At 33.2% G+C, this 17,910-nt stretch overlaps 1 protein-coding gene across 1 annotated transcript in view; it reads right to left on the minus strand.

Moving 5' to 3' along the window:
• Positions 1–4,659: 4,659 nt before the first annotated feature.
• Positions 4,660–17,910, minus strand: part of LOC129263574 (MAM and LDL-receptor class A domain-containing protein 1-like) — a 66,558-nt gene continuing 53,307 nt past the window's right edge. Inside the window, exons 42-53 of the mRNA XM_064100622.1 lie at positions 17,137–17,253; positions 15,944–16,084; positions 15,186–15,448; positions 14,000–14,228; positions 13,304–13,444; positions 12,777–12,874; positions 10,291–10,423; positions 9,169–9,276; positions 8,315–8,405; positions 6,693–6,768; positions 5,614–5,670; positions 4,660–4,737 (exon numbers count right to left, since the gene is read on the minus strand). Coding sequence (XP_063956692.1) covers positions 4,660–4,737; positions 5,614–5,670; positions 6,693–6,768; positions 8,315–8,405; positions 9,169–9,276; positions 10,291–10,423; positions 12,777–12,874; positions 13,304–13,444; positions 14,000–14,228; positions 15,186–15,448; positions 15,944–16,084; positions 17,137–17,253 — 1,532 coding nt within the window. The remainder of the gene's footprint in view (positions 4,738–5,613; positions 5,671–6,692; positions 6,769–8,314; positions 8,406–9,168; positions 9,277–10,290; positions 10,424–12,776; positions 12,875–13,303; positions 13,445–13,999; positions 14,229–15,185; positions 15,449–15,943; positions 16,085–17,136; positions 17,254–17,910) is intronic.

The following is a 17,910-nucleotide window of genomic DNA, read 5'->3' on the forward strand; positions in this document are numbered from 1 at the left end:
TATAATACTGTTGTATAAATGGTTGCATAAATACCACATTCATAAGAATTATAATGCAAAGGAAATTAATATGATCATTGAAAACAGAACAGATTTCAGGTGTAGACAAGTTATAGAAACGCAGTTGTGTAAATTATCACATATTGTGCATCACATTTGGGATCTTAGAATCTCAAAGTAAAGAATGAAGTTCAATCGGGGGGGGGGGGGGGAATTAAAACCTTATGTTTCGACATTTCAGAGTACTTTTTTTTGAAGGCCCTAAAGTACGCGAGTAGATGTGGTCAAACTTTCATTTTTTAGTAATATTTTATCTATTCAGGGTGAACTAGATTAAAGATTGAATATTAATAGGATATATGAAAATAAAGCAATATAAAATGAAAGAAAATCAGTAAAGGAGAAGAAGTGGATGGACCAGGCAAAGGGGTAACTCTAGTTCATGTGTTAGGATGCCGGATGAAAGAAAGAAAGACAACAGACCACGTGAAATGTTCGTTGTGCTTGATTCGGTTGAAAGGGGTTCCAAATTTTGGCATCAAACATTTATTTGATAATGAAAACAAAACCAAGTAATATAATTGGTGTGGTCTAGTGGTTAAGACACCGTCATTCTAAGCTGGGGTTCGATTCCCGGCGGAGACATTTTTTCGGCATCACCAATTTGTCCCAAAGGCAGTGCGTCCCACAAAAACAAAACCGAGATTTATCGATGATTTATCATAACTTAATCACAAATACAATAGACAAATGACCTACCAATGTAAAGCTTAGAATTATTCCTCATTCACGCATGAGTGAGCAAAAAAAATTTGAAGAGGGGATACCAAAAAGTCATTCGGCGGGCTGTATCTGGGTTTAAAAAAGAAAACCACATTTTTAAACAGTTCAATATCTGCTCTTTAATTTGATACCTCAATTACAGAAAATGGTCAAGAAATAAGAAAGTTCTGGTTATTTAAAATAAGGCTTGAATTTCAATAATTTCATAAAATGAAGAGGTTTTACAGGCTAGCTTTCAAACTTACTCGACACTCCGTTTTGTTGACGATCTACCATGGGATAGCTGCTGTGGGAAACCGGTGAAAACACGTTTATTTTATGAAATTATGGAAATACAAGCATTGTTTTGAGGGAACATAAATCATCACTTAATCTCGGTTTCGTTTTTTCTGGGACGCACTGTATATATATATATATATATATATATATATATATCAACGCTTTGTGGAGCGTTGTGGCCCAGTGGATTAGTCTTCGGAATTTGAAACAGAGGGTCGTGGGTTCGAATCCCAGCCATGGCGTAATTTCCTTCGGCAAGAAACTGATCCACAATGTGCTGCACTCAACCCAGGTGAGGTAAATGGGTACCGGTAGGAAGTAATTCCTTAAAAAGCTGTGTGCGCTATGAACGCCTAGCTTAGCCGGGTAATATAGGAGCGCCTTGAGCACCTAACAAGGTGGATATGTGCGCAATATAAATACCCTATATTATTATTATTATATATATATATATATATATATATATATATATATATATATATATATATATATATATATATATATATATATGTGTGTGTGTGTGTGTGTGTGTGTGTGTATGTGTTATATGTATATATTTCAGTCGATTTCACCCATCAGCTACTAAGTCAACTAAAAATAGCTCTTTAAAATTGAACTAAAAAACGGCCTAACGTGAACAATAAACTCTACTTTAATAAACAAACAAAAGGCTCGTGTAAGGGGGATATAATGACACCAGAGACCAGAAGATTGAGAACAGCACAGCTTAAAACTGGGCCGGGGTAGTGTGGAGGTATTATGATTTAGGTGTGTAGAAAGGGATAAAGTGGGCTTACAAGAACAGACTGTTTTTAATTTAATGAATGGTTTAAAGTCACTTATTAAACTATTTATTTTATAATAAATCAAAGTTTTAAGATTCATCCGCTTCTTCAAAAGTCTGTCATCTTTGGATAAAATCATCCATCATCTTATATTACATTCAATTCATATAATCAGAGCTCAAAGTAGTATTTCTCTCCACAATAAAGTAGGCAGGTTAGAAGTAGACATATTTATTTTCAATTAACGTTTTATTGACGTATACTTTAACGGTAAAATTACAACTGGGTAACAACGGTTATCATTTCAACGACTAAAATACTAGAAGCAACCAGATCAAATCGAAACTTTCTTACACTGCTTTGTTGAGTTTGTTTGTACACATAAAACATAAAAAATAAATTCGTACACTTAACGTTCATGAATATGTTTAGATAAAGCAAACATAGGCATTTCCATGTCAAACACATTTTGAAATATTCGTATTATATGAAGAAGAGTTGTCGTACACTTATTGTATGACTTTGAAAAAGAAAAAGAAAAGCTATTATTGTAAAGAGGTGTATTTATTGCACCTTTATGTGAATATCAAAAGGCAATGGAATGTTCGTGGAATGTTATCCTATACACAATACTACAGTAGTATAATAATGAGAATTGATGCTCCGAATCCATTTTGAAATCAACATCCACAGTGTAACAAAATAATGTCGTATAAAAGTATTATAGACAAATATTATCACGGTGGTATAAACTTGTTTGTCAAACAATTTTATAAGGTCAAAATTTGCAGACATGCATACAATATATAAATGACACTATCAACAGTTTATTTCGATATACTTGTTCGAGCTTTTTTATTTTATGTAGCCATAATTTAGAAATCAAAGGGGCATAAATCGAAGTCCATACGTGAACAGCAATGGTACACAGAGAGTTTGAACTTTACCTCCAATTTTAGAAGTGTTGCAATGATAAACCTCAGTGGAATAAATCACATGGTTTAACAATTATATGAAGGTAAAGGAAATCAAATGCATGAAAATAAATTCGTGAAATGTTGTAATGAGAGCTTTTCTTGTTACGAACTTTTTACAAAACATTTTCGGAGCTGAGTCAAACGCAAGTAATTTTAGGATGAAATAATGGAACGAGTCCCTTTAAAAAAATCAAATTGATTTCTCAAGGAAGAGCTAGTTTGTTTATAACAAAAAAAGATAAAGATTGGAAGAGTACATACATTGGTACGACTCCAGTCACCAATACCCAATTAGATTTTTTTAATGAATTGCGAACCATTTTACGTACATTTCAACCTGCCTTGAACCAGTATAGGTTCATGGACCTGGTTTTGCTCGTTACTTTTCATTGTTTTACTTTGTTCATTTGTATACTGCTTTTTCAATAAAGAAGTGATTATAATCAAATATTATACTTTTGCATTCAAACTAATTCGAGGAATTATTAATGATCATTATCATAAACATAACATTAATCCAGCTTGCATTGATAAGCAATAGATAACATTGAAATGAACGTAGGATAACGGTATTTATGAACAATATTTGTTGAGAATAGACATAAGTGCGACATTGATCACTGATACCTTGACGTACAACTTATTGATGCATTCGAATTCTTGACGATTGCATACAAACAATATTGCAAGTTTTTTAAGATCATTATCATTAACATATAAATCATAAATGTTTGCATAGATTAGTCTGAAGTATACATCAAATTCAACAATGAAACAGAACAACGATGTAGATGAACGAGGTTTGGAGACAAAAGGCATTAGTACGACAAATATCACTTATACCTTAAGTTTTCAAACCCATTGATGCATCAAAATGATGGCATATGGGATTAAGGAAATACATTATTAACATCAAAAGAACAATACAATTTCAAGATGAGATGAAACTATTTTTCAAACATAAACATCAACTTCTGCATGGATACAAAAGACCGCCATCACAATGAGTATTGCGGTCTGTGTGGGAAAGAAATGAACATTGCAACAAAACTTACATACCTTGAAGCAATAATGCAGTGCAAGTACAAATATAAAGGAAGTGAATGTTCAGTAGAATAAGCGCAGAAAATCATTATAATTTCACCATTCTGTACAATAAAAATAGATTTAAATAATTGAATACGGATTTGTATAATAATGATACTGGATTGCGATTAAAGGTTGACAAGGTATAGTGTTTGTCCCATTTCGACTATAGACAGTAAATCAATCTAAATGCCAATGCTGAGGAGATTATGAATGGACCAATACTATCATCGGTAGTCTTCAATCAGAATATATCAATATCGATATCCATGATGACAATACAGATATTTTTTTCTTCGCTTTTTTGTGGGAGGGGGGGGGACGTTATTTGTGGAAATGAATTAGTTTCTATAATTCTTTAAAATGTGAACTATTTGGACATATACATGTATATTAAATACACATTTATTGTAAAAATACGAAATGAATGTCCGTCAAATGCTAATATGGATTCTATACAAGCCATACATTGGCGTTCACAAAACTTTTCATGTATAATACAGGCTATATGTGGAATGTGTTTGAAAATTGTCATACCTAGCTGCTTCGAATAAAGATAAAGAGGCTTACACCAAATCAATATTAAATTAATCAACACAGATAATTATGGAATGTTAAAGACTCCCTGTGAAAGCTTAATAATGTAAATACATTTTTTTTCTTGTTGAACCTAGTAAAATAATCTAATATATATATATCTGAATACTAAAGAATGGTTATATCTCGACATAAGATGGCGCTCTTCATTATCAGGCCTCAGTGTGTTCGTCCATTGGTAAGGTTGAAGGCGATGAATACATTGGGTTATTAATTCCTGCACCGGAAGGCTACAGAAAGAATGAAAAAAAAATACATAGGAAATAAGATCTCTTTCAGTTCTTTTCTATTTTATAGTTTGTAAGCCTAGGAACATGAAATACATTAGCTGCGCACCCCTTATTTTATTTAATATAATATATCCGACATAATTTTAAACAATTATTCTTAATTTGGATAAATGTTTTACTGATTTATTAACAGTTTGTGCTTCTCGTTAAAATGCAAACATGACAAATGAGTCGAGAGCCTTAAGAATTGAATATGATGCTATCATAACGAATAAAATAAAAACATATATTGCATACTAAGGAGATGAATTACATTTTAGTCACTAGTTTAATGACAATGTGGGCAACTCTCTGAGTTCTCGAATAAATCTTTGCAAATAATTGAAAGAGGAAAGTATATACTGGTTGTTGAAGATGGGAAATAATATGAATTTGTAATTGAAATTGAATGAAAAAAATAATGCATTTGTGAAAATTGGTGTAAGGTTTGGCAATCACCAACATGAATTCATTAAATTTGTTTTGCAAGGGCCATAATCACATCATAAGATATGAATGTAATTGCATTCGAGACCCTATCCTTTCCTTAAAATGTATCACTAAAATGATTTTTTTCAAAATTTTTTCCAGTTTAGTTGAATGATTTCTGCATTTGGGCACGATTTAATCGACCCTTTAGCGATGTAATTGACTTGGGTAACAGTTTCCAAAATGCCTGAATTGGCTACCCTTTTAAAGATCTGACATAACTATTATTATTATTAGTAATAATAATAATATTACGATTATTATTAATAATAATGTTATTATTATTTATGTTATAATTGTTTTTGCTTATATCGTTATATTATTGTGATTATCATTATCAATACTTACCATTGAGTCATCTGGAAACTCCCCAAACATGCTTGAATCAACCTCTTGTAATGCAAACTATATGGAATAAATAAATATAAGGCAGGATATTATAAGCACAAGTTTATTCAAGAAGAGCAAATCCTTATGAATATCTAAATACACTGTTTCACTGCTTGGTACGTATTACAATACAAAGTATGACATGTCGTCAGTATATGAATAGATAGCAGGACATATATAATTACAAGTTTGAGTATAATTAACATAATCTTAGGTGTTTAACTAAAAGTGAGGTTCAGGTTTGTGTAAAATGTTGTAATCATAAATAGATTTAAGTATTAGATCAAGTATTTATTGTACATATCTGATAATATTCTTTCCACATTAGTTACAATGCAAAGTATTTTACTATTTTATTTGTTGTATGTATATAAAAAACAGTAGGATGAATACAATTGTATGATCATACTTATGTTTGCACATCTGAAAATATTGTTTCCATCAGTTGGTACATAGTACAATATAAAGTTAACTAAATAATTGTTAATATTTTCATGCTTAATATGATATGGATAAATTGCATGGATATGTAACAGAAAAATAAAGTAATAAACCATGATCATAAGTATCATCATAAGCATTACTATAAGAACAAGATTTCATTATGCATATATGCAAAATTGGAGTCTAATGGTCTGTACACATAATAATTGATGTAATATGATTCATGCAAATGCAATTGCAAATAGGTAAAATAATAAAAATGTTTTCATGATGTGTCCCATTTACCTGTGTAACTTACTTAACAGGGTCCCATCTTACAAAGAGTTGCGATCGATCCGATCATCCACGAATATGGACGGCCAGCAACGTCAACATCTAAAATGCATATTTGTTAAAAATATTTTCTAGATATGATGTCCATTCATAAAGTCATCGTTCTCTTGAAGATTTAATGTGATTCCCTTTGTTTACGAAGGATATTGAGCAAATTCCTGTAGAAAAAATTATGGTATGGATGGGTATCCATACAGATGAGATCGATTGGATCATCGTAACTGTTTGTAAGATGGGGCCCAGATTTTCAGCATACTTACATTCACGTTCCCAAAATCTTTATCATATCCAGTTGTTTCCATACCAGTGTGTAGGTTTGCTAGGTCCTCTTTCCCTCTAGAAGATGGAGAAGAATACACACATAAATCATGGCTTAATCTTTTGGCCTTACATTGATGGAAAGAACATAATTATCCACAGTGTGCTCACAGTATGTTCACAAAGTGGACTACATAAAAGTGAAAATGTGAGCCACACTGAATAAGTGCTCATATACATAGGTCCGTATTCTAAAGTCAGGTTGAACTTAAACTTAGGTTTAAAGTTGTGGTTTAAGTATGGGAAGCCAAAAATATCAAAATTTTCATTACGTTGTATGTTTCTTATGTTTACTGTTCTCTTTCCTGATTCATCGATGGTGAAGACAATCATCTATTTATACTTTCTAGACAATTATGAATGATTTGAGAGCCAAATGAGCTGAAGTATGATATCTCTACTGTTAGTGATTTATGTAACAATTGGCTATCCATACTTTAACCACAACTTTAAACCTGAATTTAAGTTAAACCTGCTATCAGAATAGGGGCCTTAATGTTTATTTAATGCATATATTGAAAGATAAAAAGAGCCTGCTCAACACAAAAGTGTGGAAATAAATACACATTGTGGACACATTCATGTAATGACTTCATGAAAATGTTATTACACCGTTAAAATGTTTAAATATTCTTTATTGTGGAAATATTTCACACTGCAGACAAACCTACAATTTTATTGCTCACAGTGCAGTCATATACGGTGTTTATAGAGCAGTTTATGTGAAAATTTGATTCTACTGTTAAAATACTCAAATACAACATTATTGTAATAGTGTTCACATATTCAAAATGAAAATATTTCATTTCACTCTTAAAGATTCATATCTCACAGTCAGAAGATGATTTCACACTGTGCTGCAGACAGTGCACACACTCTGGTACACCCTGTTACACACAGTGCACATACTCTGGTACATCGTGTTACACACAGTGCATATACTGTGGTACATTGTGTTACACACAGTGTACACACTCTGGTAAATTGTGCTACACAGTGTACACACTCTGGTACATTGTGCTACACACAGTGCACACACTCTGGTATATTGTGCTACACACAGTGTGTAGATGTTCATTACATTTATATCTTATCATATTAGCACACTGGATCCTGGCACCCTGCCTCTGCTTTTTTTTTATACTTAAGCCCGGATCACACTATATGCGATTCGTTGTGATCCAATTTTCAAAGAAATTGTAATAACATTTGATATGAAAATTCCAGCTGAAAAAGTCTTCGCAATCAGAAATAGGAATAGTGGTAGGACTACTGATATCAAAATTCAGTCTAGTTTAAGCCTGCCTGTAGGAATGAAATTCAATTCCTAATCGCAATGACATCATCATTAATTGAGGCCAATTAAGACTTAACTCCGACAAAAGAGCTTGTCGCAAAACAAAGTTATGATTTTATTATTCCTGATATTGTGCTGAACTTAAAAAAAGTATTTGCTTCTTGGAAATTCATATTTGATGCCAATTTCGATTTATCAAAATATTGCTTCGTACTGGATCGCACAGTGTGAGCTGGGCTTTACTGATATTAGACAAAGATATATTACCTTCTTCCTTGGCGCCAGTAGAGAAGTAATATTATCACTATAATGAGGAACAGTAGTCCAAAGGTCACAGACAGACCGATGATTAATGCAGCTTTAAAAGAAAACATATTAAAACGACGTATATAAACATCAAAGTTAGCATAATAGGTCATGAACAATTCTAATAGAGAATGCATGGGTTTTGTAGAAAATGGGACCACTATAAAACAATAATGATTAAAAAACAAAACCTAACACAGGGCAGAAGTTACAATGACATATCAATAATACAAATTGAATAAAAACAAAAAAATGACAATAAGAGTCTGCAAATTTTGCAATATAAGAAATATAATAAATAAAGAGTAGATCGAATTTAGGGGGAGATTGACAAAAAAGAAGATTAACGATAACATGATGATAAACTACCCTACTCAAGTTCAATATGCGGCATGCTAAATGCTTATGATATGGTTTCATGCTTTACGTCACACAAAGAGTTATAAGAAAAGGTGGCTCAGTGGATAAGTCTTTTGATTTTGAAACAGAGGGTCGTGGGTTCGAATCCCAGCCATGGCCTTATTTCATTCTGCAAGAAATTAATCCACATTGTGCTGCACTCAACCCAGGTAAGGTAAATAGGAACCCGGCAGGAATTTATTCCTTGAAACGCTGCACCGTGTTTGGAAAGGCTGTAGGGCTAAAGCCAGGGTAACAATATCCAAGTCCTTTAGAAGCACATAGGGACGTCACATGCGATATACAATAGCTTTGTTATTATTTATTATTTACTCACACTTGTATAATCTAGGAACGCACATATGGAAATCAATGGAACAAAAAAAAAGAAACCAAGAATCGTTATTAATCCTTACTGTTGTCTTCTGGTGGTTCCTCGGAAGCCTCTGGCTTTTCTGTTGTTATTTCTATTTGCCCTGATGTGGTCGTTGGTGCTTCTGTTCTTCGTTTAGTTGTAGGGGGAACTGAACGGGATGACAAAAAGACCCGACCATTAACTTATTCCCATTCAAACACCAACCTGCATGGTGTATTCATTTGAGCAGTTCAATTGAGTATAATATATAATTTCTACAAATGTGGCGCCAAGGTAATCCGCCAGGGGGTGGAAGTGACCTGGATCACGTTTCTTAAAAACGTACATGTATAATGCTAACAAATGCATGATTTCTATAGCAAATTGACTACCAACCAATGAGACTAAATGATATCAGTAGCTTTTAACTGTTATTATGACAAGTTTTATGAAACAGACCTCTGAAAGGGATGTCACCTTTTCCACTCAATTGAATAACATGGTACATGTATAATTATATGATACAAATCTTTCTTTCTAATACTCTTCTAACAAATTACCACATATTTCTCTTTCCTGAAAATAAATGCTACCATTCTTCCTTGATAACTCAATATTAAAATTGTGTTCTAAAACTAAATCGAGTCAAGTCCTAGCAGCTATTAAGGAAAAAAAAATCCCAAATTGTCTTTCCATATGGGAAATGTAATTGCTAAATTCGTTAGAATTGATGTGCTTGTTCAATAAATTCAGTTCTTTTCACAAATACTAAATTTTAAGAAAATATCAGTCCTATAACTTGAAATCTTCCATTTCAGGAATAATCATCTATCACACATGAACGATATTGTCACATTGTTAAAAAAAAATCTTGAAATAAAATATTAATTAAACTTAAATTTTTCTTTCATTGCACGATTAAGGAATAAGAATGGGGCAATTAAAACAACATAATTAATAACACAAACAATTAATAGAATCAAAATAAAATTAATGAACAAAAATCAAAACTTTGAATAAAGAATGAACAATGAATTACTAATTAATAATTATTTTTAATTGAATCAAAGAATTGAAGCACACAAAAAGACAAAAATTAACTTTGACAATGAATATGAAGAATATGACAATTTTTTGAAAAATGATAATTAAATTATTTCAAAAGATAATTCAGTCTGTTTACCAGGTGTAGTTGGTTGTGCAGTTGTACTACTGGGCAGATTGCCTGATGATGCTCTGCAGTCAGGAGCAAAGGTCGTATCATCAATGGCCAACACTCCTGATGACCCTTCACCTTTCACCCCTTCTAAGATGACCTGAATATATACACAATGGATTTGTGTTATATACACATGGCAAAATAGTCAACCCATTTAAATACCAAGTGAACATATATTCTACAAGCTATACCCACTTTCATATCCTTGACTATATAACAATTCTAACCAGTCATGATATTTTCTGGCTATAAAGTGTTTAACGGTCATTCAATCTGAATTCTGCATCACAGCGTAATTACCCTGGCTTAAGCAAAACACCTGTTACGCGCACTTTGTTTCAAGGAAAATTTTCCTTCCACGTCCTTAATAAATTTACCTCACCTGGGTTGGGTGCAGTACAATAAGGACACATGTCTTGCTGAAGGTAATTGATGCCTCTCAGTAGGATCTGAACCCATGACCCTCTAATTAAGAGATGGGAATCAGAACCACTACACTATGATGCCTCCATCATGATCATGTTAATATTTGCTATAATCAATGATGAGAATACATGCAGGTAGAGTACACAATGTCATGTGTTGTGCTAGAAAGCAGAGACGAATGGTTTCAGGAAAGTCCCAATATAGGGGGAGCATCCGAATGCATACATGTTTTCCATTGACAATAATTGTAACCAGATTATTGTATTCATAATGGGTAGAGGTGCCCAATATTGTTTCAAGAGTCTACCTGGTTTATAGTCTACAATTAAGAGTCACACAAAGGAAGAAATCTGGGAGTTTTTCATGATACATCTTGCCAATGCTCATCCTGACTAATTCATGTTGAGTCAATCAGATGCAAGGATTTCAGTAGCTTTTAACAATAGTCAGGGAGAAATCACTGACTTTCGTTTCATGAAAAGCCCCCCTATACCTGGAAGATCTCATCACTGTCGAGAGTAATGACTTGCTTCATCCACATTAAACCTCGATCTCCAGAGTCTGACCATCTCGACAATAGAGGGCCTCCTATCAAAGTGCGAGTATACACATTCAAGGTTCCGCTGGCGGTGCCACTCATGTAGTAGTAAAAACGCATCTGTGTGTAGTATATTAAAGTTAGAATTATGTCATTTCATTTTTGCACTATATACTAAAAAGATATTGCACCCACATGGTGAAAAAAATTGAAAATAGGTTATAATGACACATGTCCAGACGACATGAAAATATGTCCAATATTCATTTATCTTCCTCCATCAGCTAGTGTGTATTCTTACCATGCAATTGTAAAGGCTTTGTAAATAATAACAATAATATTCAGTAAAACTGAATAACATTATTAATTAAAATTACGATACTCTTTTGTAGCAATAAAACTCCAAAAATAATATTCATATTGAATAATAATATCATTAATACCAATGTCAGCATGTATTCTATAAATGATGATATTACAGTTAATAAAATAATAACAATCATACTTAAGATCACTCTGAATAAAAATAATTATGTAACACTGCAGATATCTCTAATTATCTAATACTGATAAGTCCATGAAATGAAAATGTTTTGTTGATTGCACTATAATGCTTTTTGATTTTGGGGAAAAATAAAATATACTTAACAAAAAAAGTCCATCGAACAGGGCAATCTCATATACACTAATTTTCAAATATTATATGTCTGACATCCCCCTATACAAATCCATTCTAACTTTGCTTCATATGGTACCCAAGCCATGATATTTTAAGAGCATTGCACCATTTTATATGAAGCAATATGGGGAGGAAAATGATTTCATGGTGGTCCCGCATATTTAGGGTCGGAATATATAATTACGGAATTATCTATAGAATTTACATGAATATTATTTAAAAAACAAGCATAATAAATTCCCTTTAAGCTCCAGAAGAGATTGTCATGTTTTGATATGTGTAAGTGTTTCTTTGCTAACAGAGTGATAGATGTGTGGAACAGTCTCCCAGAAGAGGTAGTTACTGCTTGTTCAGTGAATGCATTAGACTTGATAAGCATTGGGAGAAGATTGCCTATGAATTCCTGTGAATTTCAAGTGCTTCCAAAGTAATTTTTGAGATATTTATTGAGGGAGGCGCGATAGCTCAGTCGGTAGAGCGGGGGTTTCGATTTCGGTTTCGATTCCCAAGTGGTGCCCTAGTGCCCTTTGGTAAGGCATTTATCCTCATTACCAGGTCCCTCGGAGAGGACCTTAAGCCGTTGGTCCCCTGGTTGCTTGCTCACAGGCATTCGTGCTTTCTTAGCAGTCAGGTAAAAAACCTCGGTATAACAATACCCTTGCCACCCCTACCAACACCAGTTAGTGCGTTTGTATATATTTTTGTTGTCTGAACGAGAGCAGAGGTGGACATCTCTACTTTAATCGATGAAGAATCTTAGTCCTACAACATCGTTGGAGTAAATTAAAGTAAGTATTTAAACCTCACCTTACAGTTGTTATTAGCTGGCTGTATAATAAAGCTTCCGAGCTGTGATATATCACCACTACTTGCTTGGTTGGTTGGGTCCATATACAGGAAAGATCCTTTGGTGGGAAACATGACAAATCATTTCAAAAAGATTAACAGCTTCAAAATGAATACTTCTTTCCTCTTGCAAGTCAAAAACTTGATATTCAAATATTTATTGATGTTTTCTTCTTTCTGTTGTCTATTCTCCTAAATTATATTTTGAAAGATAAATTTAAACTTCCCCTTTCATACTCACAACAGCAATAGAACTTAAAAAAATTATCCTAATCGCATAGTGTTTGTAAGCGCACAAAGGAAATCACATTTGCTGATATTATGTTTTTCTTACTTATTCTAATTTATCTGATACTACATGTATATGTTTATGCATGAGATACCATAACGGCCTAATAGACATTTAGCATCGGGATGAACCATGAAAAAAAAATTAAGCATGGTTGAAAAAGGAAGAACAGAAATTGTAGGTTTAGTCTATTCATTACCATCGCCTGAATCTAAGGTGTGGTCAAAGGTCAATTGCGTCATATCCTGTCCTTGCACCCTTGACCAATCAAAATCATTGTCTGGCATCAGACTCCAGAAATCACACAGACCATCCTCAAAGTCACATTGCTTGTAAGAAGCTGAAAGAAAGTAAGGGGAGAATAGTGCTAAATTAAGGTGATTTAAGAGTCAAGTAAGGGTGAAGTAAAGGAGAAGTACGTGGAAAGTAAGTGTGAAGTAAACAAGAAGTAATGTTAAGATAAGGGTAAAGTAGGGGAAAATAAGGGTGAAATAATAGTGCAGTAATTTGGAAGTAAGGCCAAACTAATGATACAGTGAGAATGAAGGAATGGTGAATAAAGGGAAATGACGTGGAACTAAGGGGGGAGTACGTGTGAATTAAGGGGAATAAAGTACACACCAACCCTTGGATATATACACTGAATTATATTTTACTCTCTTAACTTTAATTCCCGCAGCCAGCTAGCTTCATCAACACTTCCAAAATGACAACATTGAGTGGCGTTACACTAAAACTAAACAACTCTGGATTATCTTAAGCCTAGACTGCCCTAAAAGCATCTGCCTTCATCATTCACCATGTGATTATCAATAAAGGGTCATGTCACACACAAAAAAAATCTGCATTATCTTCAGTCCCAGTAATACGGATAAATACCAACAAATAAACTTACTACAGCCGGTTTCATCGTTTCCCATGCCACTGTCTGTACAGCAGTCTCGGGTCAGGTCACACGTACTATCTCTTGGATAGCAGTGTTCAACAGAACACTGGTAGTAATTAGACTGGCACGGTATTAATGATGGTGAAACGTCAAAGGCACAGTTATCAAGACGGATATCATCGATAGCAAAGCCTCCTGGGGCAGGGGTGGTCTGTTGGTTACCAGCATCTAAGACGAGCTATCCATTAGATTTTTATTATATAACAATAAAGAAAAGGCAAGTTAATGAATTCATTATTTCGTCTATTAATAAATTTGTAATTGGGATACTAGACGGAAATTATTATTCTTTTAATTTTGATAAATTATATGTTAAATGTTATGTATTTTCTACTCAATTTTGCAAAGGTTATTCATCGTTTTCCTCATTTCAAAAGAAATTAAATCATCAACACGAGTTACAACGCATTACGAATATGCAACTAATTAAGTTTATTGCATATATTGATGGATCCAGGCACATCAAACCTATTTGAATTTGTGCTTTTTTTACTTGTATAATATTACATGCTTTTTGTACTTGATTACATGATTTATGGAGAAAATTGGATAAAGTCTCTCTTTGAAAACTAAATCTGGTTTTCCAACCCCGTCGGTTTCTTTTCTATTCTTTAAATTAAAATTTACTTCAAAAATTTAATTTTTAAATAAAGAAATACAAACAAGCATCAAAACAGTCAATACATGAAATTATATATACAGTAACAAGATATTACACAAATACAAAATACATTAAGAAAGTGGAGGGGATTGACAAACACTAATCAAATGAAATTCCTTTATTACAACAGCAAGTAATGAATATGAAATGTAATGCGTTTCTGAAAGTAGGAAAGATGTTTTGGTTATCAAGTAGAGTAAACAAAATATATAAAAACAGTTATTACAACACTAAATTAGACAAAAACATTATGGACTCCCTCTATCAGTAATAAGTGGAATAAGGCAAGAATGATGTAGACAAAAAAACAACTAGAGAATAAAAAAAGGTGGATTGTAATTGGAATGAAAAAAGCATGGAGGGGGGATGGGGATAAATTACTAATATGTCCTTGAGGACTCACTCTGCGGATAAATTATGGAATTCACGCCCTGCCCATACGAAATAATTGTATGCTTAGAGATGAGAACTTACATTGAAGCTTGCAAGGCATGGCGGAAGAGCTATTGTGGCCTGTGTCCACTGCTCACTGACCATATTACCCTCGTTAATGACCATCAATGTTCTATCCTCGCCAGCTAATCTTCGTTTGATCTCCAGGATACCATATGAAGCACCGTATATGTAGTACCACACAGAGGCTATGCAGTTGGTTCCTGTCTGACCAAACTTTGGACTGATCAAGGTTGCATGATGATTCATTGTGCTTGTCAGGCCATCAACAAAGTAGTAGATACCTTCAAGAAGAGGATTTGAGAAAATAAAACAATTCATGCATATATTCCAAAATCTTGATATTCAGCGATATTATGTTGATAGTATTTGTATATATTCATACCGAAATTCTAGAAGTTTATCTAACATGGTTATATTGTGCAGTTTCAAACGATGAGTACATGATTATTCAATGCATATATTCCTTGTATGCTGCATCGCTGCCAAAGGAATTATGAAACGACATTGAAAAAAATAGAAATACCTAAGTTTGGCAAAGAAAACATGTGTATTATGTAATGGGTATTTTATTTGATTGCATTAATGTCTCAATATTTTTTTATGATTTTGCTTTTGATTTTGAAAATGTTTTTTTTCTTCATCAGTTTATTTATTTTGTAACAAAATCTTCATGCACATGAATTATAATAACCATTACATGTATACTACAATGTATTTATTTTTCTGGTTGTGACTAATATGCTATGATAAAGGATGAACCTATTTGTCAAACCTACCCATTGGACTGCCACGTGAATGGTCAGAGATTGGTCCAGCAAAGCTTGATTCCTCTGAGTTGTTGAATCTTGACCAATCAAAGTTATCATTCACTCCCTGGGTCCACATACACAGATCATTCTCGAAGTCACAAACAGATGCTAAAAAAGTAGAATAATAAAGGGGGGTAGGGTTAGTCACATCCAGTGGTATATCGCTTTTCAATGAATCATTCTGAGGGAAAGCAATTAGTCTGATTTGTTTACCTTATGAAAATAAAAAAACTGAGTACAAACTAGGAAATAACATGCAGACTGCAACATAATACAAATACTAAGAAATTTACAGATGGAAGACTTTATTCAGAGCCATTGATATAAGGGCTATATTCTTCCAGCACTGTTCATGAAAACTGTACTTTTGACATTTTCTATGATATTTGTGTTGAATATTGCAGCGTTAATACCTGTAACTAGATGCCATAGTTATAAAGACAGGCACATTCAAAAGTTCCTCTCTTAAAGAGAGAGGGAACATAATTGTTACGGTGACACGAAAATCAAAATAAGGACACATTGTCACAAAAGTTTCTAATAATAATATTGTCTAAAAAAATATCAAGCACAATACTAATAGTAATACAAATACAGTGCTTGATACATTGGGAATGTTCTCGAAGCGATTAAGAGATATACTACTGCCCCAGTCATCTGATTCTGCCTCCCTGTTCGGTGTCTGCATGTCCCACCTACCATGTAGATTTACCACTCTAGTTAAATCTGGACATACTAGCCCGTATTCTGAACAATGGTTTATATTAAACTCTGGTTTAAAGTTGTGGTTTAACTATGGAAAGCTAATCGTGGACAAAAATGTCTGTTAGTGCATGTCCAATTTATCAACTAATTTGACTTTCAAATCATTCACAAGAGCCTTTGAATGATAACGGAAAGATTTGTTCTTCATCATAAATGCAAGGGGACACAAAATAGTAAACGCAAGAAATATATGATATAAATAGAGTTTGTTATTTTCCCATAATTTTAGCACAGAGTTAGACCGTTGGCTAAGTTAAACTCTACTCCAGAATACAGGCCATGCAGTCCTTCCATTTCTATTCCTATGAAACTTGCAAAGGTAAATTCATGAAGTCGTTCAAATAACGCTAATTATTTCAACCTGGGACTTTCTATAGCTCCATGGGTACACTTACGGCAATCAAGTTCATCAGAGACGTCATCACAATCATAGATAAAGTTGCAGAACTTCTCTGAAGCGATGCAAGTACCATCCCTACATGCCCTTTCACCAGCATCACAATGTGGAGCATCTGTGAGATAAAAATCAATGTTTGTTTGTTTATTTTCATTTACTACTGCATAAAAAAAAATACAATATGAAATGTGACATAATTATATGCAATATAAACGTAAATAATATAATCATAATGAATACAAAATAATGATGTGCGCATTAACTTGACTTTTTAGAAATAACAATACAATTACTTACATGTAATGAATGCATGAGACTACCATCGTGAGCGGTTAAGCTTGAAATTGATGGCGGTCTCAATGTTGATAAACACGGGATTCATTGAAAGAAGATTTGTGTATCAGTCACAAAACATAACTACATATAACTTGAAATGTTCAAAAGCGACATCTGGAGACTTTTCTTTTACGCTCTTTTGCAACATTTTTTCAATTATTCAAAGCGCTATATCAAATTTGATTTATACCATTTTCGAAATTAAAAGATAATCATGAATTATTTGAAGAAAGAAGTGCAATACTTAAAATGTCCAAAAGTGACATCTGGGCCCCGTTGTACAAAGAGTTACGATTGATCCGATCAATCGTAACTATGGCAAGCCAGCAAAGTCAACATACGAAATGCATGTTTGTTCAAAAAAAATTCTAGATATGAATGCATATCCATGAATTCATTGATTTCTTGACAATTTGGGGTGTTCTCCTTTGATTAC

The sequence above is a fragment of the Lytechinus pictus genome, chromosome 6 (assembly GCF_037042905.1).
Source record: "Lytechinus pictus isolate F3 Inbred chromosome 6, Lp3.0, whole genome shotgun sequence".
Classification (NCBI taxonomy): Eukaryota; Metazoa; Echinodermata; class Echinoidea; order Temnopleuroida; family Toxopneustidae; genus Lytechinus; species Lytechinus pictus.